The sequence below is a fragment of the Carlito syrichta genome, unplaced genomic scaffold (assembly GCF_000164805.1).
Source record: "Carlito syrichta isolate Samal-C Ts95f unplaced genomic scaffold, Tarsius_syrichta-2.0.1 Scaffold309393, whole genome shotgun sequence".
NCBI classification, from domain to species: Eukaryota; Metazoa; Chordata; class Mammalia; order Primates; family Tarsiidae; genus Carlito; species Carlito syrichta.
Genome location: NW_007253489.1, coordinates 99042 through 118822, shown reverse-complemented (window position 1 = coordinate 118822; position 19781 = coordinate 99042). Strand labels below are relative to the sequence as shown.

The following is a 19781-nucleotide window of genomic DNA, read 5'->3' as shown; positions in this document are numbered from 1 at the left end:
TCCTGCACTCCAGTCTGGGCGACGGAGTGAGACTCCAACTCAAAAAAAAAAAAAAAGAGAAAGGGTTGAGGTGCTGATGGCAGCAGTGAGAATGGGGCCGTCCACAGGGGTTGTGCGGAGCTCCACGGATCTGTGTGCCGGGAGCCAGGGAAAGGTCGCGTGTCTGTGAGCTGGGCGAGCTCAGGGCTGCTGGGATCTGCCTCTTCTCTGCCCACTGTGAGGTAGTCTGGTGTGTGTGGCCGTCCCAGAGACCCCTGTCAGCTTGGGGTAAAGGCCTAGCGCCCCGTCTAGGCTGGTAGGACTTGGGTGACTGTCTTCCAGGTGCCTACGGCACAGCCAGCATTCCGTGTCAGCTCCAGGAGGCTCCAAGGGTCCAGCCCTGCTGCCTGCCTCCCTCTAGAGGGTCAGGGAGGGAAAGGCTCAGGTCCCCAAGGTCAGTGGAAGGGCTGATCCCCAAACCTAGGGCATCTCAGGGCTCTCTGTCCTGCTCCAGCCATGACTCCCACAGGGACACGAAGGAAATCCCAGTGTCAGACTGGGTCAAGTTCCTGGAAGACAGGCCCACTGTGGGTCGAGGGGCTTAAGGCCTGCCCGTCACCACAAGGAGCAGCCCCGTCCCAGGGGAAGCTTGCAGCCCTCACGCCTGTACTCTGGCTGCTTCTTGCACAGGGAACGCGCCTCCCACCTACCACCTTCCTGGAGAAACACCTTATGCCCCTGCACGCCTTAGAGCTACAAAGCCAGGTTACCCAAACTCATTATAATGTCCCATGTTGAGAGTCACTGGGAAACCGAATGAGCTCATCGAAGGTAGTAAGGAGGCCACACAGCTGGACTCAGACCAGGTCTGCGGGGAGTGAAGGGAGGATGCAAAAGGCCTGCACCAGGACAGGAGCTAAAATGAAAGGATTCCAGCGACCTGGGAAGGCGGCAGCAGGTGGGGAGTGTGGGAAAAGGGGAGGGGGTGAGAATCAAAGGGTATCCATCTGACCCCTCTTCTTGCTGGTGGGTGGGCATGTCCCCCGCCCAGCGGAAACAAACCTGGTGGCTGGTTTCCAGAGAACCGGGATGGGAAGGGTTGCGGGGGCACAGAGGGAGGCCAGGACTTAGGAGGGCAGGCAGGGCCATCCTAAGCGAGAGTCCCAGCCCTGGAAGACACTGGACGGAAACACATTAATCCTCCCACCTGCTCCTCTCCCCGTTAGATGGCAAGTGTTTGGAGAACTTGGTCAGCTCAAAATCACACAGCCAGGCAACCCCAGGCCCGGCGGGGAGCTGAACCCAAGTCCGCCTCCAGGGCATCTTTGACTTCCACCACATCATGGATTCAGTTCGGTCCAATGTGGGGAAGGGCAGGGTGTGCAACCTAGGGAGGCTATGTCCAGAGAAGCTGGACAAAGTGGTCGGGGAGGAGACGACTGCCCCCCCACCTCCTCCCCCTCCCCCCAGGAAAGAACACTCCAGGCGGGGAAGAAGGCTTCAGAAAGCAACCCCGGCGGGCACGCGCCTCGCGTGTCCCCGCCCCTGCCTGCCCTTGGGAGCGCAGCATCGCACGTCCACGCACCCTTGGTAGACACAGTCTGTCCCTGTGGGGCTGAGCCGGGGGGCCAAGGGAACCCGGAGTCAGCAGGGACGATCCTGACTGAGGCAGACTGGGAGATGACGTGAGCAGCTCAGGTGCTGCTCCAGATGACACCCTGAAGGGAGAAGCTCCTGGCTCTGGCAGTTCTGGGTGCAGGGCCCTAAGGCTCAGGGAAAGGGTCAGGGGAGGGCAGTGGTTTAAGGTGACACTCTTAGCACCTGGCCAAGGCCCCGACTCCTGGAAGAGGTGCCCCTCTGAGACTGGCTGTGGAATCTAGATACCACCTCACTGCCACCCGAGTCCAGACCATGGCTCCTCTGCAGAGACAAGGCTGGAGGAGTGAGAAGAGTGCCAAGACACAGACAGTTCTCAGTTGACTCCCAAGTCATGATTCGGACCCCTAAGAAACGGCATTCTCCCGTCTCCGTGTGTAGCGACCACCCAAAGTGGCTTCCCCCAAGGCAGCAAGGAAGCTGAGCTCAGGATCCTGTCCTAGCGTGTGCTTGAGGGAACTTACCTGAGGAACAGGACTTCACACATGTGGCTGGGAGCCCTGAATGCCGCTGGCATCATGCAGAAAATGTTCGGAAGTAGCACAGCTCTCTTCTCCAGAGCTGGAGGGCTGCAGCAGATGAGCTAGTCAACCCAGTTTTTGTTAGGGCAAGCCTGCTTCCTCCAGGCAGGACTGAAAACCGCTGAGAAGGCTCAGCACGGGCCTGGCTCGAAGCCCACTCGCCCACCAAAGGCCACAAAGCCAGTGGCAGGGCCTTCCCCCAGAGCGTGAGACTTCCCATTTCACCTTATGCCATCCCTGGCTCGGCTGGCCAGGAACTAGCAGTTTCACAGCTCAGTAACTGGGTTCACAGTAGTGGCTGAACAAACTATTTGTGTTCCATAGGTGAGGTGCTTCCAGCATTGACCTACTCAAATCAACCAGTCTGACTTTAAAAAATAAATGAAGGCATAAATAGAACAAGACTGCCCAAGTGGTAGAATTGTTAAAGCTAAGTGCATGGGAATTCAATATACTCAGTGTTTGAAGCTTTTCTTGAACGAAGTTTAAAATATCAGGATTTTCCCCCCAAATTCCACATAATTCTCATAGTGAAGCTTTAAAATATATTTTCCCCCAACTCCTAGTTTCAAATAAGGTTTTTTGAGGTTTCAGATGGAGACAAGGCCAGGAGAGGCTTGATGGCCGTGCTTTTTTTACCCAATGCCTGAGAAATGTTGCCTAGGAGCTAAGAAATGCAGCAGATGGATCTGAACTGTAGTTAACAACACTAAGGGAGAAACCCTTAGCTCGGAAGCCAAGCCTTTGCAGAGGACCTGGCTCCAAGTGTCAGTGGGACAGCAGCAGTGGTACTACGCTATCCACCACCACCTCCAAGAGCACAAAGGAAGATTCAAAAAATTTCTTCTTTATATAAACACAAGTACATAATGTTTATTTGAAACTGTAATTTATTACAAGTTTACCCTTTAATGGGGCCCTTCCTCCTCAAAGACAATTTAAAAAACAACAAACAATCGGGGTGTCACTGAAGTGGGAACACAGGATTCTCACTATTAACAAGAACAGACTGGATCTAGAATACGAGGCAGGGGAAGTCGGTGGTAGTTGGGACTACGAAGCTGTGATGTCAGTGCTAACTCCATGCCTGTAGGAGAAGGGATGGTAAACTATCCACCAGCCATGGGAGCAAATCCCCCAGTCCTTGGGTGAGGAGGAGAGGGGAGAGACAGAGACCGTGTATACCCTGCAGCTGAACAGTAAGAGGCTTTCTACGCAAGTTCTGGGAGCTGCAATCCCCTTGATGGACTTCTTTTCCTTTCACTGAAATAGGTACAGAAGAGCTCAGGTGCTCAAATTTTCCAAATTCAAGGCTGATAAAAAATAAAATTAAACCCTGTTTTGTACTTTTATCAAAATCTGTCATAAAAGGGAAAGAAAACTCCAAAGTTTTGCCTAAATATGACGACTAGCGCTAGACGCGTCGTGGGAAGGGCTCTCTGAGCTCCTCCCCTGCTCTCTCCTCCCACCCCAGCCCACCCCACCCCTGACACTGATGGCCGAAACATTCAGGTTCACAAGGAGCTCAAGTCCGAGGCCCTGGCCCCGGAAGGAGGCAAACGGCACCCCCCAGCCCCACCGCCTGTCTTGATGGGCCTCCAGCCTAAGTTCCCCGAAGGAGAGTGGCAGGGCTGAGGGAGGAGACGACGGAAAGCAAAGCAAACACATCATCATAGAAACGGTACTGTACATGTGCCAAAGCAAGATGTCAGGAGTATCTTACAAGATGTTCTTTATACATGATCACTGCTGAAACAAGCAACCTTTAATACTACAAAAGTCAATTAAAAAATTAAACATTTTACTTCTTCCTGCTTTTCTTCTGCTCCCCTAAGAGCTTGTCTGGTATGTGGGTGGGCTGGGCTCCAACACCCCTCTGGCCAGATCCATCAAAGTAAAAGTTATATGCATGATTACAAGCAGGACTCCAGTCTCTAAGTGAAGTGCCTTAGGTTTTTGTTTTTTTGCTTTTCTTTTTTTTGAGGGAGTGACGTGGGGGAATGGGAAGAGGGTTGTCACACGGGGGGGGGGATATTCAGGAATGGCTCCAGAAAATGTCCCTCTGCTCTGCCAAGATCAACTCAAAAGACAACTGTTTCATGATGCTGGTGAACACAGAATTCTGTATGGCACTCACTGATACCGTCAACCTGAGAGGGAGGGGAAGAAGAGACAGAGCAAGGGCTTAAAGAAACCAGACTGTAGATAAATACAGATCTCTAAAAAGCCAATACCACCTCCCCAGCTGGCCTGATGTAGGTGATACAGTGATCCCTCCCCTTGGAGACCAGAGGGGCTTGGCACTGTTGTGGGAGCCAGAGTGGCAGGGACCTTGGGAAAGAAGAAGGAACAGGAACTGGGTTCACCAGCAAAGCTACGCCTCTGGACTCTTTCTGGAAACTCTCGGAAGGAAGGGCTCATGGCCTTCTTCTCCCCACATTGCTGGACAGAGACCACCAACCCCGCATTAGGCTCCCCAAAGAGGTTTGCTTGAGTGAGACTCTGGGGAGTTTTGGAAAGCTGCAGAGGCCGGGGAGGCCGGGCCTCTCCAGACGCCCCGTGATCTCTTCCAAGCGCTCAGCCTCCCTCCGTCCCCTCCCTCCAAGCCTCCCTCGCTGCCTCCCGCCGCAGCTCCCTTACCAGGCCCTGCCTCTCTACTTCTTCTGTCTTCGTCCCCTGGACTGGCCAATGGGCTCTGACTCACTGTCCCCTTCATCTTCAGCAAGCCTATCAGGAAACTTCTTGCGTTTCCTTCGGATGTATGGATGGCCAGGAAGGTGTTTATATAACAGAGCCACCAGACACTGTTCTGTCTTCACCATGCAGTTTAGCACATGGCTGCCACGGCAGTTGTAAAGCTCAGCATTGGTAAACACTTGCTTCATGTCGGCAAGAAACTCCTGCACAGAACGATAGCTCCCGCAGGAACATTTGTTCTGCACAGTCTGAAAGTCCATGGGGTGAGTGATCACGTCATAGTAGTCCTCAGCCTCATCTCTGGTCACAGGCTCCCTGTGGAAAAGAGCCAAACGGAGGGGTCTGCACAGGCTTAACTGCACCCAGGGGAACCCTGGTGTCAACCAGCCTGAGGTGCCTATCCCCACTGCAATCGGCCAACTGGCAGACACAGAGGGGAGAAGGTTGCCTGCCACTGAGACACGTCCTGAAAGGACAGTGATCAGGGAGTCTCTAGGAGTTCCGCCAAGCACTCCCTCAGCTAGCTGCCTTTTTTGAATGCTTTCAGAACCTGCCAGGTTGTTCCTATCTCCTGTACTCACAGGAGCCCACAGAACTCACCTGAAGGGCCAGCTGAAGCGGTACTTCACAATCTTGTGGAGGATCTCTTCACACTTCTGCAGCTCCAGGCTTTGCCTCCGGGAGCTCCGCTTGGTCTGAAGCACCTGGTGCCAAAAAAAGAATGTCATGACACATACGAGAGAGGAAGGAGAGTGGACAGGGCAGAAAATCTGCTTTAAAAAACAAGAAAAGGCAGGGCTCGGTGGCTTAGCCTGTAATCCTAGCACTTTGGGAGGCTGAGGTGAGTGGATTGCCTGAACCCGCAGGTTCAAGACCCACCTGGGCAACTTGACGAGACCTCATCTCTACAATAAATCAAAAATTAGCCGGGCGTGGTAGTGCGCGCCTGTAGTTCCAACTACTTGGAAGGCTGAGGCAGAAGGATTGCTGGAGCCCAGCAGGTCGAGGCCGCGGTGGCCGGGAGCGGCCACTGCACTCCAGTCTGGGTGACAGAGTGAGACCAGCCTAGGCAACATGGTGAGACCTCGTCTCTACAATAAATAAAAAAATTAGTAGGGTGTGGTGGCATCTGCGTGTAGTTCCAGCTACTTGGAAGGCTGAGGCAGAAGGATCGCCAGAGCCCAGCAGGTCGAGGCTGCAGTGGCCATGAGCGTGCCACGGCACTCCAGTCTGGGCGACAGAGTGAGACTCTGACTCAAAAAAAACAACAAAAAAAATCTTCTGATGCTCAAGTCAGGGAGTGCGCTCAGCCCAGGGGCAGGCGTCTTCCCTTCAGTCCACTTGCCTCCTCCTTGGCAGATGGTGATCAAAAGGGCAGAGGGCAGGCAGCAGTTGTTGTATGAGCAGCAGTCCGGCTAGAGGTCGGCTGGAGAGGGTCACTGTCAACAGGACACTAGCCCTCTAGCCCTCTGAGAACAGAGGGACCTGGGATTATGGTGATACCATGGACGGGCAGCAACTGCAGAAAGCCAGACAGGCTAGCTAGGCCACCACCAGCCCATTCTGTGGAGGGTGGGGTGTCTCTGGGAAGAAAATCGAGGTTCATCCACTGTTCAGTGGCTAAGGAGAAAAGGGGCAGGGCCTCCGCTCATGGTAGCCATAACAAAGCTGTGACTTAGAGCAGAAGCCAAAGAGTTGAAGGGGTTAGCTGGGCAAATAGGAGCATCGTTGAATGCCCTTTGATCTCCCTAATGGCTTGCTTTGTGCTGACAATCCCAACTTAATCTGTAAAAGCAAGCACCTTTTCAAGAGCTTCTTTCTTGTTCTTTAAAGTTCAAGTAAGAGCTAAAACAAAACTGCTAGAATTACATTGGTTAAGAGGCAGAGGGGAGGGTGATGTCCCTCCCATAACAACTGTCAACTGAACAGTAAGTGAGGCTCCAACATTGCTGACATTCCCACAAGAAGACCCAGTCCCTCTGAGCCCACTGGAGACACATGGATACTATTTTAAAATCCTTACGAAGTTGCAGGCTGCCTGCTAACTAGAGAAGACAATGTTTGCAGGCTACAGGAGGGAAATGCCGCGCATAGCTGTTCCTGGAGGGCCTGCTGCTTCTGCCTGCCTACAGGCCCACCCATCGGCCTCACTAGGCTCCCACCTGTTGCCTGATGATTTCCTAATGCTAGAGTGGGGAATAAGAAACAGAAAGGTTAGAGAGAGGCTGATAAACAATTCTCACCAGCTCGTCAACCTCAGCATCATCCACAGGTGGTGCCTTCGGCCGAGACCTTCTGGTAGGATGTGGCTTCTTACCTGGTCGTCGGCCTGGCCTTACTGCAGGGGGAATGACATTCTTGCCCCGGATGGTTTTTCGAGGTCTCACTGAAACAAAAAGTACGGATTCAGAGCAGAACTGAGCGTAAAGGAAGGAGCATTTCCGGAAAGGAGGAAAGGAAGGGGGTCATGATTTGGACAAGCAAAGCCATGGCCTATTTGGTCTCAAGGTGCTCTTGCTATTTTCCTCTTGCCTTACTTGACAGGACACTAAAAAGTGGCAGTAGCAGATGAAGCGTGAATACCTTTCGTAACTGCCAAAGACCTTTCAGGTCCTTCAGTACTTCTTTCCTCTGTCCCCAACCTGTACAGTCACTCCCAGCAATGAGGTCCTTGAAGGAATCAACTGTAAACTGACTCACTCAGGAGTAGAAGCAACGTGCAAACAGGCCAGCCTGGATTCCCTACAGCCTAAGCCCAGCCTGCGAGTGTGTATGTATTTACATGTGAAATGAAATTCAACGGTCAACCAGACCCTGTTTCATAATCCCGAGTTATTCCACACCCACCATCACAATCTTTTCAAAGAAAAGCTGATCCTTACATGAAGGGCCACAAGGTTTCCTCGCTGAATCCAATTTAGGGCTAATCTCAGTCCCACTTCCTTCCATTTCCGAAAACCAGCGACAGTGGCCTAGGCCCTGCTCAGGGTTCCCAAAGAGAGAATAAAGAATACCAAGGGCTAGGTACAGTGGCTCATGCCTGCAATCCCAGCACTCTGGGAGGCCAAGGTAAGACAATCACATGAGCCCAGAATTCATGGCCAGCCTGGGCAACATGGCGAGACCTCGTCCCCACAAAAAATGCAAAAAGAAGCTGGCGTGATGCTGCACGCCTGCAGTCCCAGCTACTCAGGAGAGTGAGGTGGAAGGATCCAGAGCCCAGGAGGTGGAGGCTGTGGTGAGCCAGGATCGCAACACCCTGTACTCCAGCCTCGGTGATAGTCAGACCCTGTTTCCAACAACAGACAAACAAAGGCACAGAGACTACTTGTGTCTCAGGTTTACAAAAGGAGCGCAATGTCAGGAAAACCACATTCTTCAGTATGTCCTCTGGGCTACCCTTCCTAATTGGCTCAAGGTTTCTCCACAGGTGTTTCCTTGTTAACATCCTGGGGTGAGGGGAGATGATATTTGAACACAGATAGGGGCATAGAGAGGCAGTGATACAAAAAAAAAGATAAATAATGCTTTACGTTTTATTTCTGGACCGTGATACACCCTCCCTGAATTGTAGGGTCTCTAGCTCAAGACTGAGTAAGAAACTGATGCTGAGGTGCCAGGGCCTTGAGTCACACTAGGAAACTACATCTTTGGCAGTCTGAAAGGTGAGGGAGACAAAGGCCTCTCAAGTACCAAACAGTTCCTAGATCCTTTTGGAGGGAATAATTCATTGGAAAGAAAGCAACAATGTGGAAACAGAAAGCAATCACTAGCCTGAAAAGAAACAAAATCAATATACTATTTTCAGAATGTTCCCAGACAAATGTGTGCCCAAGTCATTGACCTTCTGGCCAATAGAAGATGGATTCCTTGAATGCAGGGCCAATGGGCCATTTGCTCACTTACTCTGGGATACCTAAAAAATCATACCTAGTGAACAAAACAAAGGAGTCCTATAAGAATGGGAGATTGGTTGGGCACTGTAGCTCACACCTATAATCCCAGAACTTTGGGAGGATTGCTTCAGCCCAGGAGTTCAAGACCAGCCTGGGCAACATAGCAAGACCTCATCTCTACCACCTCCCCGCCCCCAAAAAACCACACACACAAATTTTAGCCAGTCTTGGTGGCACATGCCTATAGACCCAGCTACTTGGGAGGCTGAGGCAAGAAGATAGCTTGAGTTCAGGAGGTCAAGGTTGCAGTAAGCCATGACTGTGCTGCTGTACTCCAGTCTGGGTAATACAGTGAGTCCCCAACCCAAAAAGGGAGATTAAGGTATCCCAAATTACACCTCTGGAGTATAGGGGAGGAAAGTTGGAGAATGGAAGCAAACGTGTAAACCCAAAGCCATTAGATTTTTGGCAGCCTCATTGCAGTAAGAGACTGGTCATACCAGACTCTCCTTGTACCAACTAAGAATATTCAGAAGTTCTATGATCTTGGGAAATGTGTCATCTCTTTAAAAACTCATCAAAAACCTGATCTGTAGTCTCCTTTCTACTAACCTATAAAGAAAAAGTATATTTTGGAAAGAGGGAAGCTGTTAAAAGCCTAGACTGTTCGTGACCCACTCGGGCAACTTGGCGAGACCTTGTCTCTACAATAAATAAAAAATTAGCTGGGCGTGGTAGTGCACGCCTGTAGTTCTGGCTACTTGGAAGGCTGAGGCAGAAGAATTGCCCGGCAGATTGAGGTTGCAGTGTCTGGGAGCGTGCCACTGCACTCCAGTCTGAGCGACAGAGTGAGATTCCAACTCAAAAAAAAAAAAGAAAAGAAAAAAAGCCTAGACTGGTGGACATAAAGCTATAAAAATGATGAGACTCTCAAAGAGTCAAGAAAAATGAACATGAGAGATTTAGAGTCAATAAAAAATGATGCTGTTTTTTCATACTGACATCTAGTGAAAACAGGTCTGAATCTTCCTAACATCTTTACACCTAAGCCATGGAAAAAAATCAGTGTTCTCTTTGCAAACTAGCAAAGATATATCCCTGCACACTGCAGGGAAGAGAAGATCACTATAACCAGAGAGGAAAAAATCACTCCGGAAGGAGCACTACACCAAGGTCCAAAAGAACCATAGGAGATGGTAACGAGCCTAGCTCTTCCTTACCCATTGTCCCTGTATACTGAGAGATTCAAAACCGGCAGCCCGTGCCCACTCTCACCCTTCTTGTTCAACATTGTGTTGGAAGTCCTAGCTTGGGCAATTAGACAAGAGAAGGAAACCCGGGTAATAGAAAAAGAAGTCACCGTTGCTGATGGTATGATCCTATACCTTGAAAATTCAAGAGTATCTGTCAAAAACCTGTTTGCACCGTTAAAGGACTTTGGCCAAGTCTCAGTGTACAAAATAAATGTGCAAAAGACAGTTGCATTCCTACACACCAACAAGCAGGCAGAGACCCAAATTAAAAGCACAACCCCATTCACAACAGCCACCAAAAATATGAAATACCTCAGCATCTTCCTAACCATAGAAGTAAAAGACCTTTACAATGAGAACTACAAAACACTACTCCAAGAAATCCAAGACGACACAAACAAATGGAAAAATATTCCACGCTCATGGATAGAAGAATCAACGCTGTTAAGATGTCCATCCTACCAAAGGCAATCTACAGATTCAACACAATACCCATTAGGTTACCAACACCATTCTTCTCAGACCTGGAAATGACAATACAGAAATTCATATGGTGGGGAAACACCTCTTCTCAACAGGGTGCCTGAATGAAACGTAACTGTACACCTAACCCTTAACTGTACCCCACAAAACCATAATAAAAAATGTTGATTATGAAAAGAAAAAAAAAGAAATTCATATGGAAACATAAATGACCACGAATAGCCAAAACAATCCTCAACAAAAGAAACAAAGCAGGAGGTATTATACTTCCAGATTTCAAACTTTACTATAAGGCTACAGTAATCAAAATAGCCTGGTACTGGTACAAGAACAGGTACATAGACCAATGGAACAGGAGAGAGATTCTGGAAGCAAAGCCTCCATTTCTCAACCAACTCATCTTTGACAAATCCTTCAACAACAACCACTGGGGAGAGGAGAATCTATTACAGTAAATGGTGCTGGGAAAACTGGACTCCAACTAAAAAGAAAAAAAAGAAATAAGACAGACAAGTGGGACCTCATCAAACTAACGAGCTTCTGCAAAGCAAAAGAAATCATCAAGAGAGCAGGGAGACCAGCCCACAGAATGGGAAAAAATATTTGCTGTTTATCTGATAAAGGCCTAACATCTAGGATCTACAAGGAACTCAAACATGCCGAACGGAAAAAACAAACAGCTCCATTAAAAAGTGGGCAAAAGGCATGAATAGACACTTCTCAAAAGAAGATATACGGGCAGCCAAGACATATGAAAAAGTGCTCAGCCTCACTCATCATCAGAGAAATGCAAATCAAAACCACACTGAGCTACCACCTAATCCCAGGAAAAATGGTCATCATTAATAAAACAAACAACACATGCTGGTGAGGATGTGGAGAAAAAGGAACACTTCTACACTGCCGGTGGGAATGCAGACTAGTGCAACCTCTTTGGAAGACAATGTGGTGGTATCTGCAAGAACTAGAAGGTGACCTTCCATATGACCCAGCAATGCCCCTATTGGGACTATACCCAGAGGAATTTAAATCATTCTACAAAAAAAGCTACCTGCACACGTATGTTTATTGCAGCTCTATTCACAATAGCAAAAACATGGAACAAACCATGTTGACCATCAAAGCTGGACTGGATAAAAAAAATGTGGTACATATACACAATGGAATGTTACACAGGCATAAAGAAGGACAAATATGGACTTCGCAGCAACTTGGATGGATTTAGAGTCAATCATACTCAGTGATCTACCACAGAAACAGAGTATCATGTGTTCTCACTCATAAGTGGACCTTGAACAATTTTAACACCATAAGAAAGCGAATGGCAGTAGTGGGAAACTGTCAGGGGAAGAGGGGTGGGATTGGCAGTTGAGGGAAACTGCTAGGGGAGGGAGGGGCATACCTCATCAACAAGGGTACCTGCATAATCAATGTTTATATACCTAACCCTGAATTGTACCCCACATCTTTATAATAAAAACAAAAAACCCCAGCAGCCTTGTCATGAACATACCTGGGACCCTGAAGTCTACTAAACCTTACAGCAAGTGGGTCTGCCCTAAGTTTATGTTCTTGAGATCAAGCTAGCTTCCTTCCTACTAGACAGGAGGTTGAATGGCATCCTGAAACCCCATTTAAACACTTGGGAACTGGGGTACCACAAAGCCACAACAGGAGAGAAAAGGAAGACTGTAAGATGGCCACGCTGATTATCCACTGCCAACCCAGTCTTTCCAAGTCAGTTTGGAAGACTGCGAAATTAACCACAAAGATGAACAGTATACCTACATCGTAAACCAGCCACCTCATAATCTTCTTCCTCCTCCTCCTCCTCCTCCTCTTCTTCCTCTGAATCACTTTCATCATCTTCACTGTCTTCAGAGGCAGACTCTTCAGTGTAATTCCTGTAAGTAGAAAAAATCATGTAAAAAACACGGTTCTAGCCCAAAGTGGTTCTAAGGGCAAAAGTCCCACAGGAGTCCCAGCCACATTCTTCTCTTCAGAGACGAGATGGATTTCATGTTAAAGGAGGGAACCTGAATCTAAACCAGGAGTTTTTCACAAAATGAATAACAACGCTTCAACAGCATGCTTCCCTCTACCAGGCCCCTAAGGGTTTGGACAAAATGCCAATGGCAACAGAAATCAAGATCAAAATGCACCCTTCTCCACGCAAAACAATACAAAACACTGTTGCTTTTGTTTCACAACACAGCCAGATAATGTAACACTTCGGGTATTAAAAGTTGTCCCCAACTCTAGGGAAAAATGAAAGGATAAACACAGCCCAGACAGGTGTTACTCCACCTTGATGGCTCCCTTCCAGGAGCTGAAACAGCTTGCAGATGACCATAACATCAAAGCAATGGCAATCCCAGCTCAGAACAGCTGGTCTAAAGCCCCACCATTTCAGAGCAACATGTCTCAACTCTCTAAGTGTAGCTGGAATGAAGTGAGAAATAACCGAGTAATACTGTTAAGGTGGGGTCAGGATCAAACAGTTCTGTCCTTTAAAAGAAAGGCCAAACCAGAGTGCCTGTAAGCTGCCCTTTTATAACCTCAAATTTCAGTGTGGAAAACAACGGTATTAACTTAGCAAATATTAGGTGTCTCCTCTTTACAAGGTCTTGTGTTTGGCCTTATTGAGATTCACATAAAGAACAAAGTACCACGTCTACGCTCAGGGCATTAATAATCTCATGGGATACAGTCATGTATAAAACTAACCATAAAGACAAGATGCATGTACCAAAATACTACTTCAGAGAATAGGGGAAACCATTAATTCTAAGGATGTGAGGACTTTTCAAAGAAGCAGTGAAATTTTAGCTAGGCCACGGGTAGTTTACCCAGTTGGGCAGAGAATATCCCCAGGGGGGAGGAAAGCACAAGAGGCAAGGTGAACAATGAACAGTCTGTAACAAGTACACAAATACAGAACTAGGGCTCAGAGAAACGAGGCTCGTTCTGTATGAGAGTCTCAGAAGTTAAGCTAGGGAGTTTGCACTTTATTCTAGAGGCAATGTAAGGATTGGAAGTTTCTGAAAAGCGATTTTTGCCTTATGCAAATCATTCTGATATTACCCTAACAGCTGGATGGAGTAAGGGGGGAAGATATGATGTGAGGAAAAGGAAGTGACAAGCCCCAGAAGTAGCCCAGGTGAGAGATGTAGGAGTGATACACAGCAGCAGAGACTTCAAAGAATGAAGAGCAAGAAACTAATTTGACAATATGTGGTAAATTGCGGGACATGTAGGATTAGAGAGAGGAAGTTCATATCCAAGTTGCCACTGAAGTTCTTCTCACGATAGGGAGAAAAACAATAGGTATGAGTAAGGAAGGCAGTAAGTCTGACAGAAGATTTCTGGCAATGAGCGGCAGTAGAAGGAACCAAGACGACGCAGAAAGTGGGCAACATGGAGGCAAAAGGCAGAGGGAGGATGTACTGTTACCTGAGACGGCGAGGTCAAGAAGACAAAGAACGTGGCTGGCAGTGAAAACTAGAAATGTCAACATTAAGCTAAAATTCGATCAGAGCCCTCTGAGCTCCTACTGAAGTACTGTAAATGACTAGCCTGTACAATGCCAAAGATGAACTTAAAGCTCTTTAGAATCATTCAGTTTGAATACCTGAAGCGTAACTGTAACATCTATTTACTCACTCGATTACTTTGAAAATAAAAAATTCTCACCTGCCGCGGGAGTTGCGCCTGGCAGTGGCAGGCTGGCAGGCTGGGCACTGCCACTCACCATCTGGTACTTCATAGAGGGCTGGCCTCAGACAAAACAGGTGGAAGGCTTTATTACATTCGTCACACAAGATCAATTTGTCGTCCTCACCTGCAAAGAGATGAAATTATATAGCATTGTCAGGAGCACAGCAGCAGTCAAAGCTGTAAAAGAGATCTGATCACCCTTAACTAACACCAAAGAACACGTTATAGATACTGCTATACAGGTTTTTTTTTTCTTTTTAATGCAGTCATTTTCTGAAAAGACACTGTAGGTAATTTACGAATCACGTCTCCTAACTTATATCCCCAAATCTAGTTCTAGAAATCACTCCAGAACAGGACAATTAACATTTACTAAGAGGTGGAAAACAAAACAAAATAGGCGATAGAAGGAAATCCTGCTGCTGTTTTGATACACCCTCGCCTCCCCAAAACACTTCCCAACTCATGTCTGATATGGTTCCCTTCAAAGTCATTTGGAGGCCGGGCACAGTGGCTCATGCCTATAATCCCAGCACTTTTGGAGACCGAGGTGAGAGGATTGCCTGTGCCCTCATCTATACCATAAATCAAAAAATTAGCCAGGTGTGGTGGTGGGCACCTGTAGTTCCAGCTACTTGGAAGGCTGAGGCAGAAGGATCGCCTGAGCAAAGCAAGTCGAGGCTGCGGTGCCCATGAGAATGCCACTGCACTCCAGCCTGGGTGATAGTGTAAGACTCCAACTCAAAAAAAAAAGTCATTTGGTCTGTTTACATTTAAAAATACAACGAATCAATTTAACATGGTCATCTCCCCTCTCCAACCTTCATTCTAGAGCAATTGAATGTTTTAAAAGCAATTGACTGCCCCCTGCTGGAAGCACCTATCTTACTTCACAGGTGGCTGAGATAATAAAAGGTTTTAAGATTTTAGATGAACCAATCTTGTTCTCTAGAAAATTTGAAGGTTATAGCTGTCAACTGCTCTTATTTTATACTCACTAAGTTAAGGAACAAAGGGCCTGCTCTGATTCCCTGGAATGTAATTTCAAAGACTAGCATTTTATAAACCTTTGGAAGAAAATAAAATCTACCACACTTAAATTCTTTGTACACAAAATTCTTTTGGGGAGAAATGAAGATCACAGGAATGAAAATCCTAGTCCTTAATATACCCAGATTAGCACATCTGATCTAAATATACCTTTTTTCCGACAAACTTTGCATCTGGCGTTCTCTGCTGACATATCCCACTTGATACAGGCATCAAGCATCCCAAGGAGAACATGCATCCTGGAAAAAGTTTGAGCTTCACGGATTGCTGCCTTCCATTTTTCCAGTGCAGATGCAACCTAAACAGAGATGAAACCAGGCCAGCATTACTACAATGACCTCAAAGACATTGAGAGCCAGGAGCAGTGGCTCATGCCTATAATCCCAGCACTTTGGGAGGTAGAGGTAAGAAGATTACCTGAGCCCAGGGGATCAAGACCAGCCTGGGCAATTTGTCGAGACCTTGTCTCTACAATAAAACAAAAAATTAGCTGGGCAGGGTGACGCACACCTGTAGTTCCAGCTACTTGGAAGGCTGAGGCAGAAGGATCACCTGAGCCCAGCAGGTCAAGACTGTGGTGGCCGTGAGCACGCCACTGCACTTCAGCCTGGGCAACAGAGAGACTGACTCGAAAAAAAAAAAAAGAAGAAGAATAAAGAAAAGACACTGACAGAGGACTAGGACTAGAAACAGGTAAAGATATGCAATAATTCTGAAGACATTTGCCTCCTAAAATTACACCAGTCTAACCCATTTATCTCAAGAAAAAAAACCTCAAAGCTCCAAAGAGTGAAAAAATACTCACCAAAGGTCACACAGAGTAGAGATGACTAGGAACAGGTCTTTTCTAATGAAATTCACTCAAAGATTTAGTATCACTTAAAAGTAGGAACATTTTATATGCTATAAACGCTAGAATGCATCACTGCTATGTAGTCAATAAAACTTTGGTTAAGAAGATTATACATTTCTGCATTATTCCCTACCACAATTCCAGATTACAGGGCCTAGAAAAGCATTTTGGCTGGGCGCGGTGGCTCACACCTGTAATCTCACCACTTTGGGAGGTTGAGACAGAAGGATTGCTTGAGGCCAGGAGCTCAAGAGCAGCCTAGGCAACATAGTGAGACCTGTCTCTATTATTTAAATATATAAATTATTAAATACCTAATACACTTTATCACCAACTTCTAACTAAAGTGTAAAAAATTTTTTGAGTTGGGGGGTCTCATCTCTTACCCAGGCTGGAATGCAGTGGCACAATCATAGCTCACTGCAGCTTCAACCTCCTGGGCTCAGGTTATCTTTCCACCTCAAACTCCCAACTAGTGGGACTACAGGCATATGTCACCATGCCTGGCTAATGTTTTTACTTTTCTATTTTTTGGTAGAGAAGGGGTCTCACTGTGTTGCCCAGGCTGGTCTTGAACTCCTGAGCTCAAGCAATCCTCCCACCTCAGCCTCCCAAAGTGCTGGGATTACAGGTGTGAACCACTGAGTCTGGTTAAAGCAAAAATTTTAGTCTCAGGAGTTAGCCTAACTTCCTTCTGGTTACTCTGAGCACAACCTACATTGCCTCATCCCATCATCAGAAAAAGCAAAATAATTTAGAAACAGCCCAAAAAACATACTTAGGATGGAGAGAACTATAATTAGGAATTTAAGTGACAAACATGACCTCTTCTCCCCTATAAAATATACATCCTAATGAGAAACAGAAATGTTATTTTATGCTAACTCATTTGTTATTACCGTTGCTAATCAAAATGATTTTTTGTATGTTTTCAAAGCATTTCTAGCTTAAACGATTAGGTGAGTGTCCCTATTAACAAATGCCAATTTAGGGGTATCATGCTCAGATAATCAGAACATACAATAGAACCAAACAATACATCAGAAGCTAAGAGACCAGGGTATCTTACCATCAACAACTATTTCGAGGTCATATTGCTTAAATCAGTCATGACTTTAACTTAAGTTAGCAATGGCCAACCTTGGTACTTTTATGACTGCGCTAGCTCTAGCTACCACAACCACAATAATTCAATTCCACAGGTGGATTTCACTGCTCTGCCCCAGACAAAAAGGTTCACTGGAAGGTAATGGGCTTCCTAAAGGAAAAGCCAGTTATCCTGAAAGGCAATAGGCTTTAAAATAGAGCTATCTAGGGACAAAGATGAATGAGCTCTCAAGTTGGCTACTACATGCTGATTGGTGCAAGGGTTGAGGGAGGGGAACAAAGGCTGTCTTTTCTCTTTTCTACAGAAATACAGAATCCCAGAAGGCCTTGTGTGTATACATTACAAGGATAAGTAACATAAAAATACAAAAAAAAAATCTGTATTTAAGAGCCACTAAAGTTCTAATGCAAACTAATTCATTCCTTGCTCCAACCTCTGCTGGAGATATTTCAACATCTGTTTTTAAAAAACAGTACAATTTCCTTCCTTCTGCAGAGGTCCTTAGTAAAATTTGAGGTCCACAATCACAGCTGCCTTGCTGTCTTCTCCCCTGATAAAATAGACAGATGACATACAGTACTGCAGATTATTTTCACAAGAGAATAACTCAAATCATTTAAATGGAATACATTAAAATGTAAGCATTTTAGGATCAGTTCCTAAAAAGAGTATTTATCAAACACTGGCAGTGAGTGGTTATAAATGGGCTTTGCTGCCCTCTACTGGACAAATAGGACACACAATACTGAAGGAAATAGTCACACGCAGTGCTGGTTTTTACTGCCTAATTATTCCCTATGAACTATAAAATCTGAGTACTCAATAGCTCATCCGGTCTCATTAAGATTCCTCCCTCCCTTCCTTCCTTCGAGTCAGAGTCTCACTCTGTTGCCCAGGCTGGAGTGCAGTGGCACTCTCACAGCCACCAAAGACTCAACCTGCTGGGCTGAGGCAATCCTTCTGCCCCAGCCTTCCAAGTAGAACCACAGGTGTGCACCACCTTGCCTGGCTAATTTTTTAAAAATTTATTGTAAAGAAGGTCTCGCCAAGTTGCCCAGGCTGGTCTCAAACCCCTGGGGCTCAGGTAATCCTCTCGCCTTTACCTCCCAAAGTGTTGAGCCACTGTGCCCAGCTTGAGTATTTTTAAAACAACAACTTTGGGGACAAGCACAGTGGCTCATGCCTGTAATCCCAACACTTTGAGAGGCCAAGGCAAGAGAATTGCTTGAGCCCAGGAGTTCAAGACCAGTCTAGGCAACATAGCAAGACCTCGTCTCCACAAAAAATAAAAAATTAGCCGGGCATGGTAGCACACGCCTGTAGCTCCAGCTACTTGAAAAGCTGAGGCAGGAGGATCACCTAAACCAAGGAGGTTTAGGCTTCAGCTCACTGTGCCACTGCACTCCAGCCTGGGCGACAGAGTGAGACTCTCTGACTCAGAAACAAAAAAGTTTAACTTGAAAAGATTTGGGAAATAAGCTTATTTAACCTTGTTATTTTTTAAAACAGATTTTAAATGGTATCATACACTAGACTAGGCCTTTTGTGACTGAGCATGTTTCCAGGTTCATTCACATAGCATATAATAATACTTAAATCAGTTTTTTTTGTTTTTTTTTTAGTTAAAGTCTCATTCCGTTGCCCAGGCTGGAGTGCAGTGGCACGCTCACGGCCACCCCAGCATCGACCTGCTGGGCTCAGGCAATCCTTCTGCCTCAGTCTTCAAAGTAGCCGGAACTACAGGTACACACTACCATGCCCGGCTAACTTACTTACTTTATTTATTTATTTATTTTGAGTTGGAGTCTCACTCTATCGCCCAGACTAGAGTGCAGTGCCGCTCCCGGCCACCGCAGCCTCGACCTGCTGGGCTCCGGCGATCCTTCCGCCTCAGCCTTCCAAGTAGCCGGAACTACAGGCGCGCGCTACCATGCCCAGCTCATTTTTGATTGATTGTAGAGATGAGGTCTCGCTGCCCAGGCGGGTCTTGAACCCGTGGGCTCAGGCAATCCACTCACCTCAGCCTCCCAAAGGCGCGGGATGACAGGCTGAGCCGCCGAGCCGGCTACTTACTTACTTTATTTACTTACTTACTTATCTTAGAGATGAGGTCTTGCCAAATAGCCTTGGCTGGTCTCAAGCCTGTGTGCTAAAGTGCTAGGATTACAGGCTGAACCACCGAGCCTGGCTTCAATCAGTTTTATTATTGAGCAATATTCCATTGACCAGATATTTCACATTTTGTTTGTCCATTCACCAGCTCACAAATATCTGTGCTGTTTCCACACTGGTTATTCAGAATAGGCCCATTTTATAATAATTCAATTTATGAATTTACAATGGTGCAAAAGTGATATACATTCAAGCACACCCCTTAACTCATGATGGGTTATATCCAGGGAGATATATACATATTTATTTTTTTGAGATCACTTATCATAACAAAAAGTAATTTGACAGATAATCCATTTTTATAAATAAGGAAACTGAAGCCTACATTAGAGATTGATATAAGCTCATGGACTAGTCCAGTGCCAACTGAAAAAACTCTAGCCCTTTTTAAGTGGA

The 19781-nt window shown here is 46.6% G+C and overlaps 1 protein-coding gene across 1 annotated transcript in view; it reads right to left on the bottom strand.

The window, feature by feature from the left end:
• Positions 1-3000: 3000 nt before the first annotated feature.
• Positions 3001-19781, bottom strand: part of BAZ1B (bromodomain adjacent to zinc finger domain 1B) — a gene marked incomplete at its 5' end in the record, with an annotated part of 102049 nt that continues 85268 nt past the window's right edge. The window contains 7 exons of the mRNA XM_008067193.2: positions 3001-4306; positions 4797-5168; positions 5454-5557; positions 7097-7239; positions 12274-12389; positions 14179-14326; positions 15403-15550. Of these exons, the coding sequence (XP_008065384.2) occupies positions 4811-5168; positions 5454-5557; positions 7097-7239; positions 12274-12389; positions 14179-14326; positions 15403-15550 (1017 nt within the window). The remainder of the gene's footprint in view (positions 4307-4796; positions 5169-5453; positions 5558-7096; positions 7240-12273; positions 12390-14178; positions 14327-15402; positions 15551-19781) is intronic.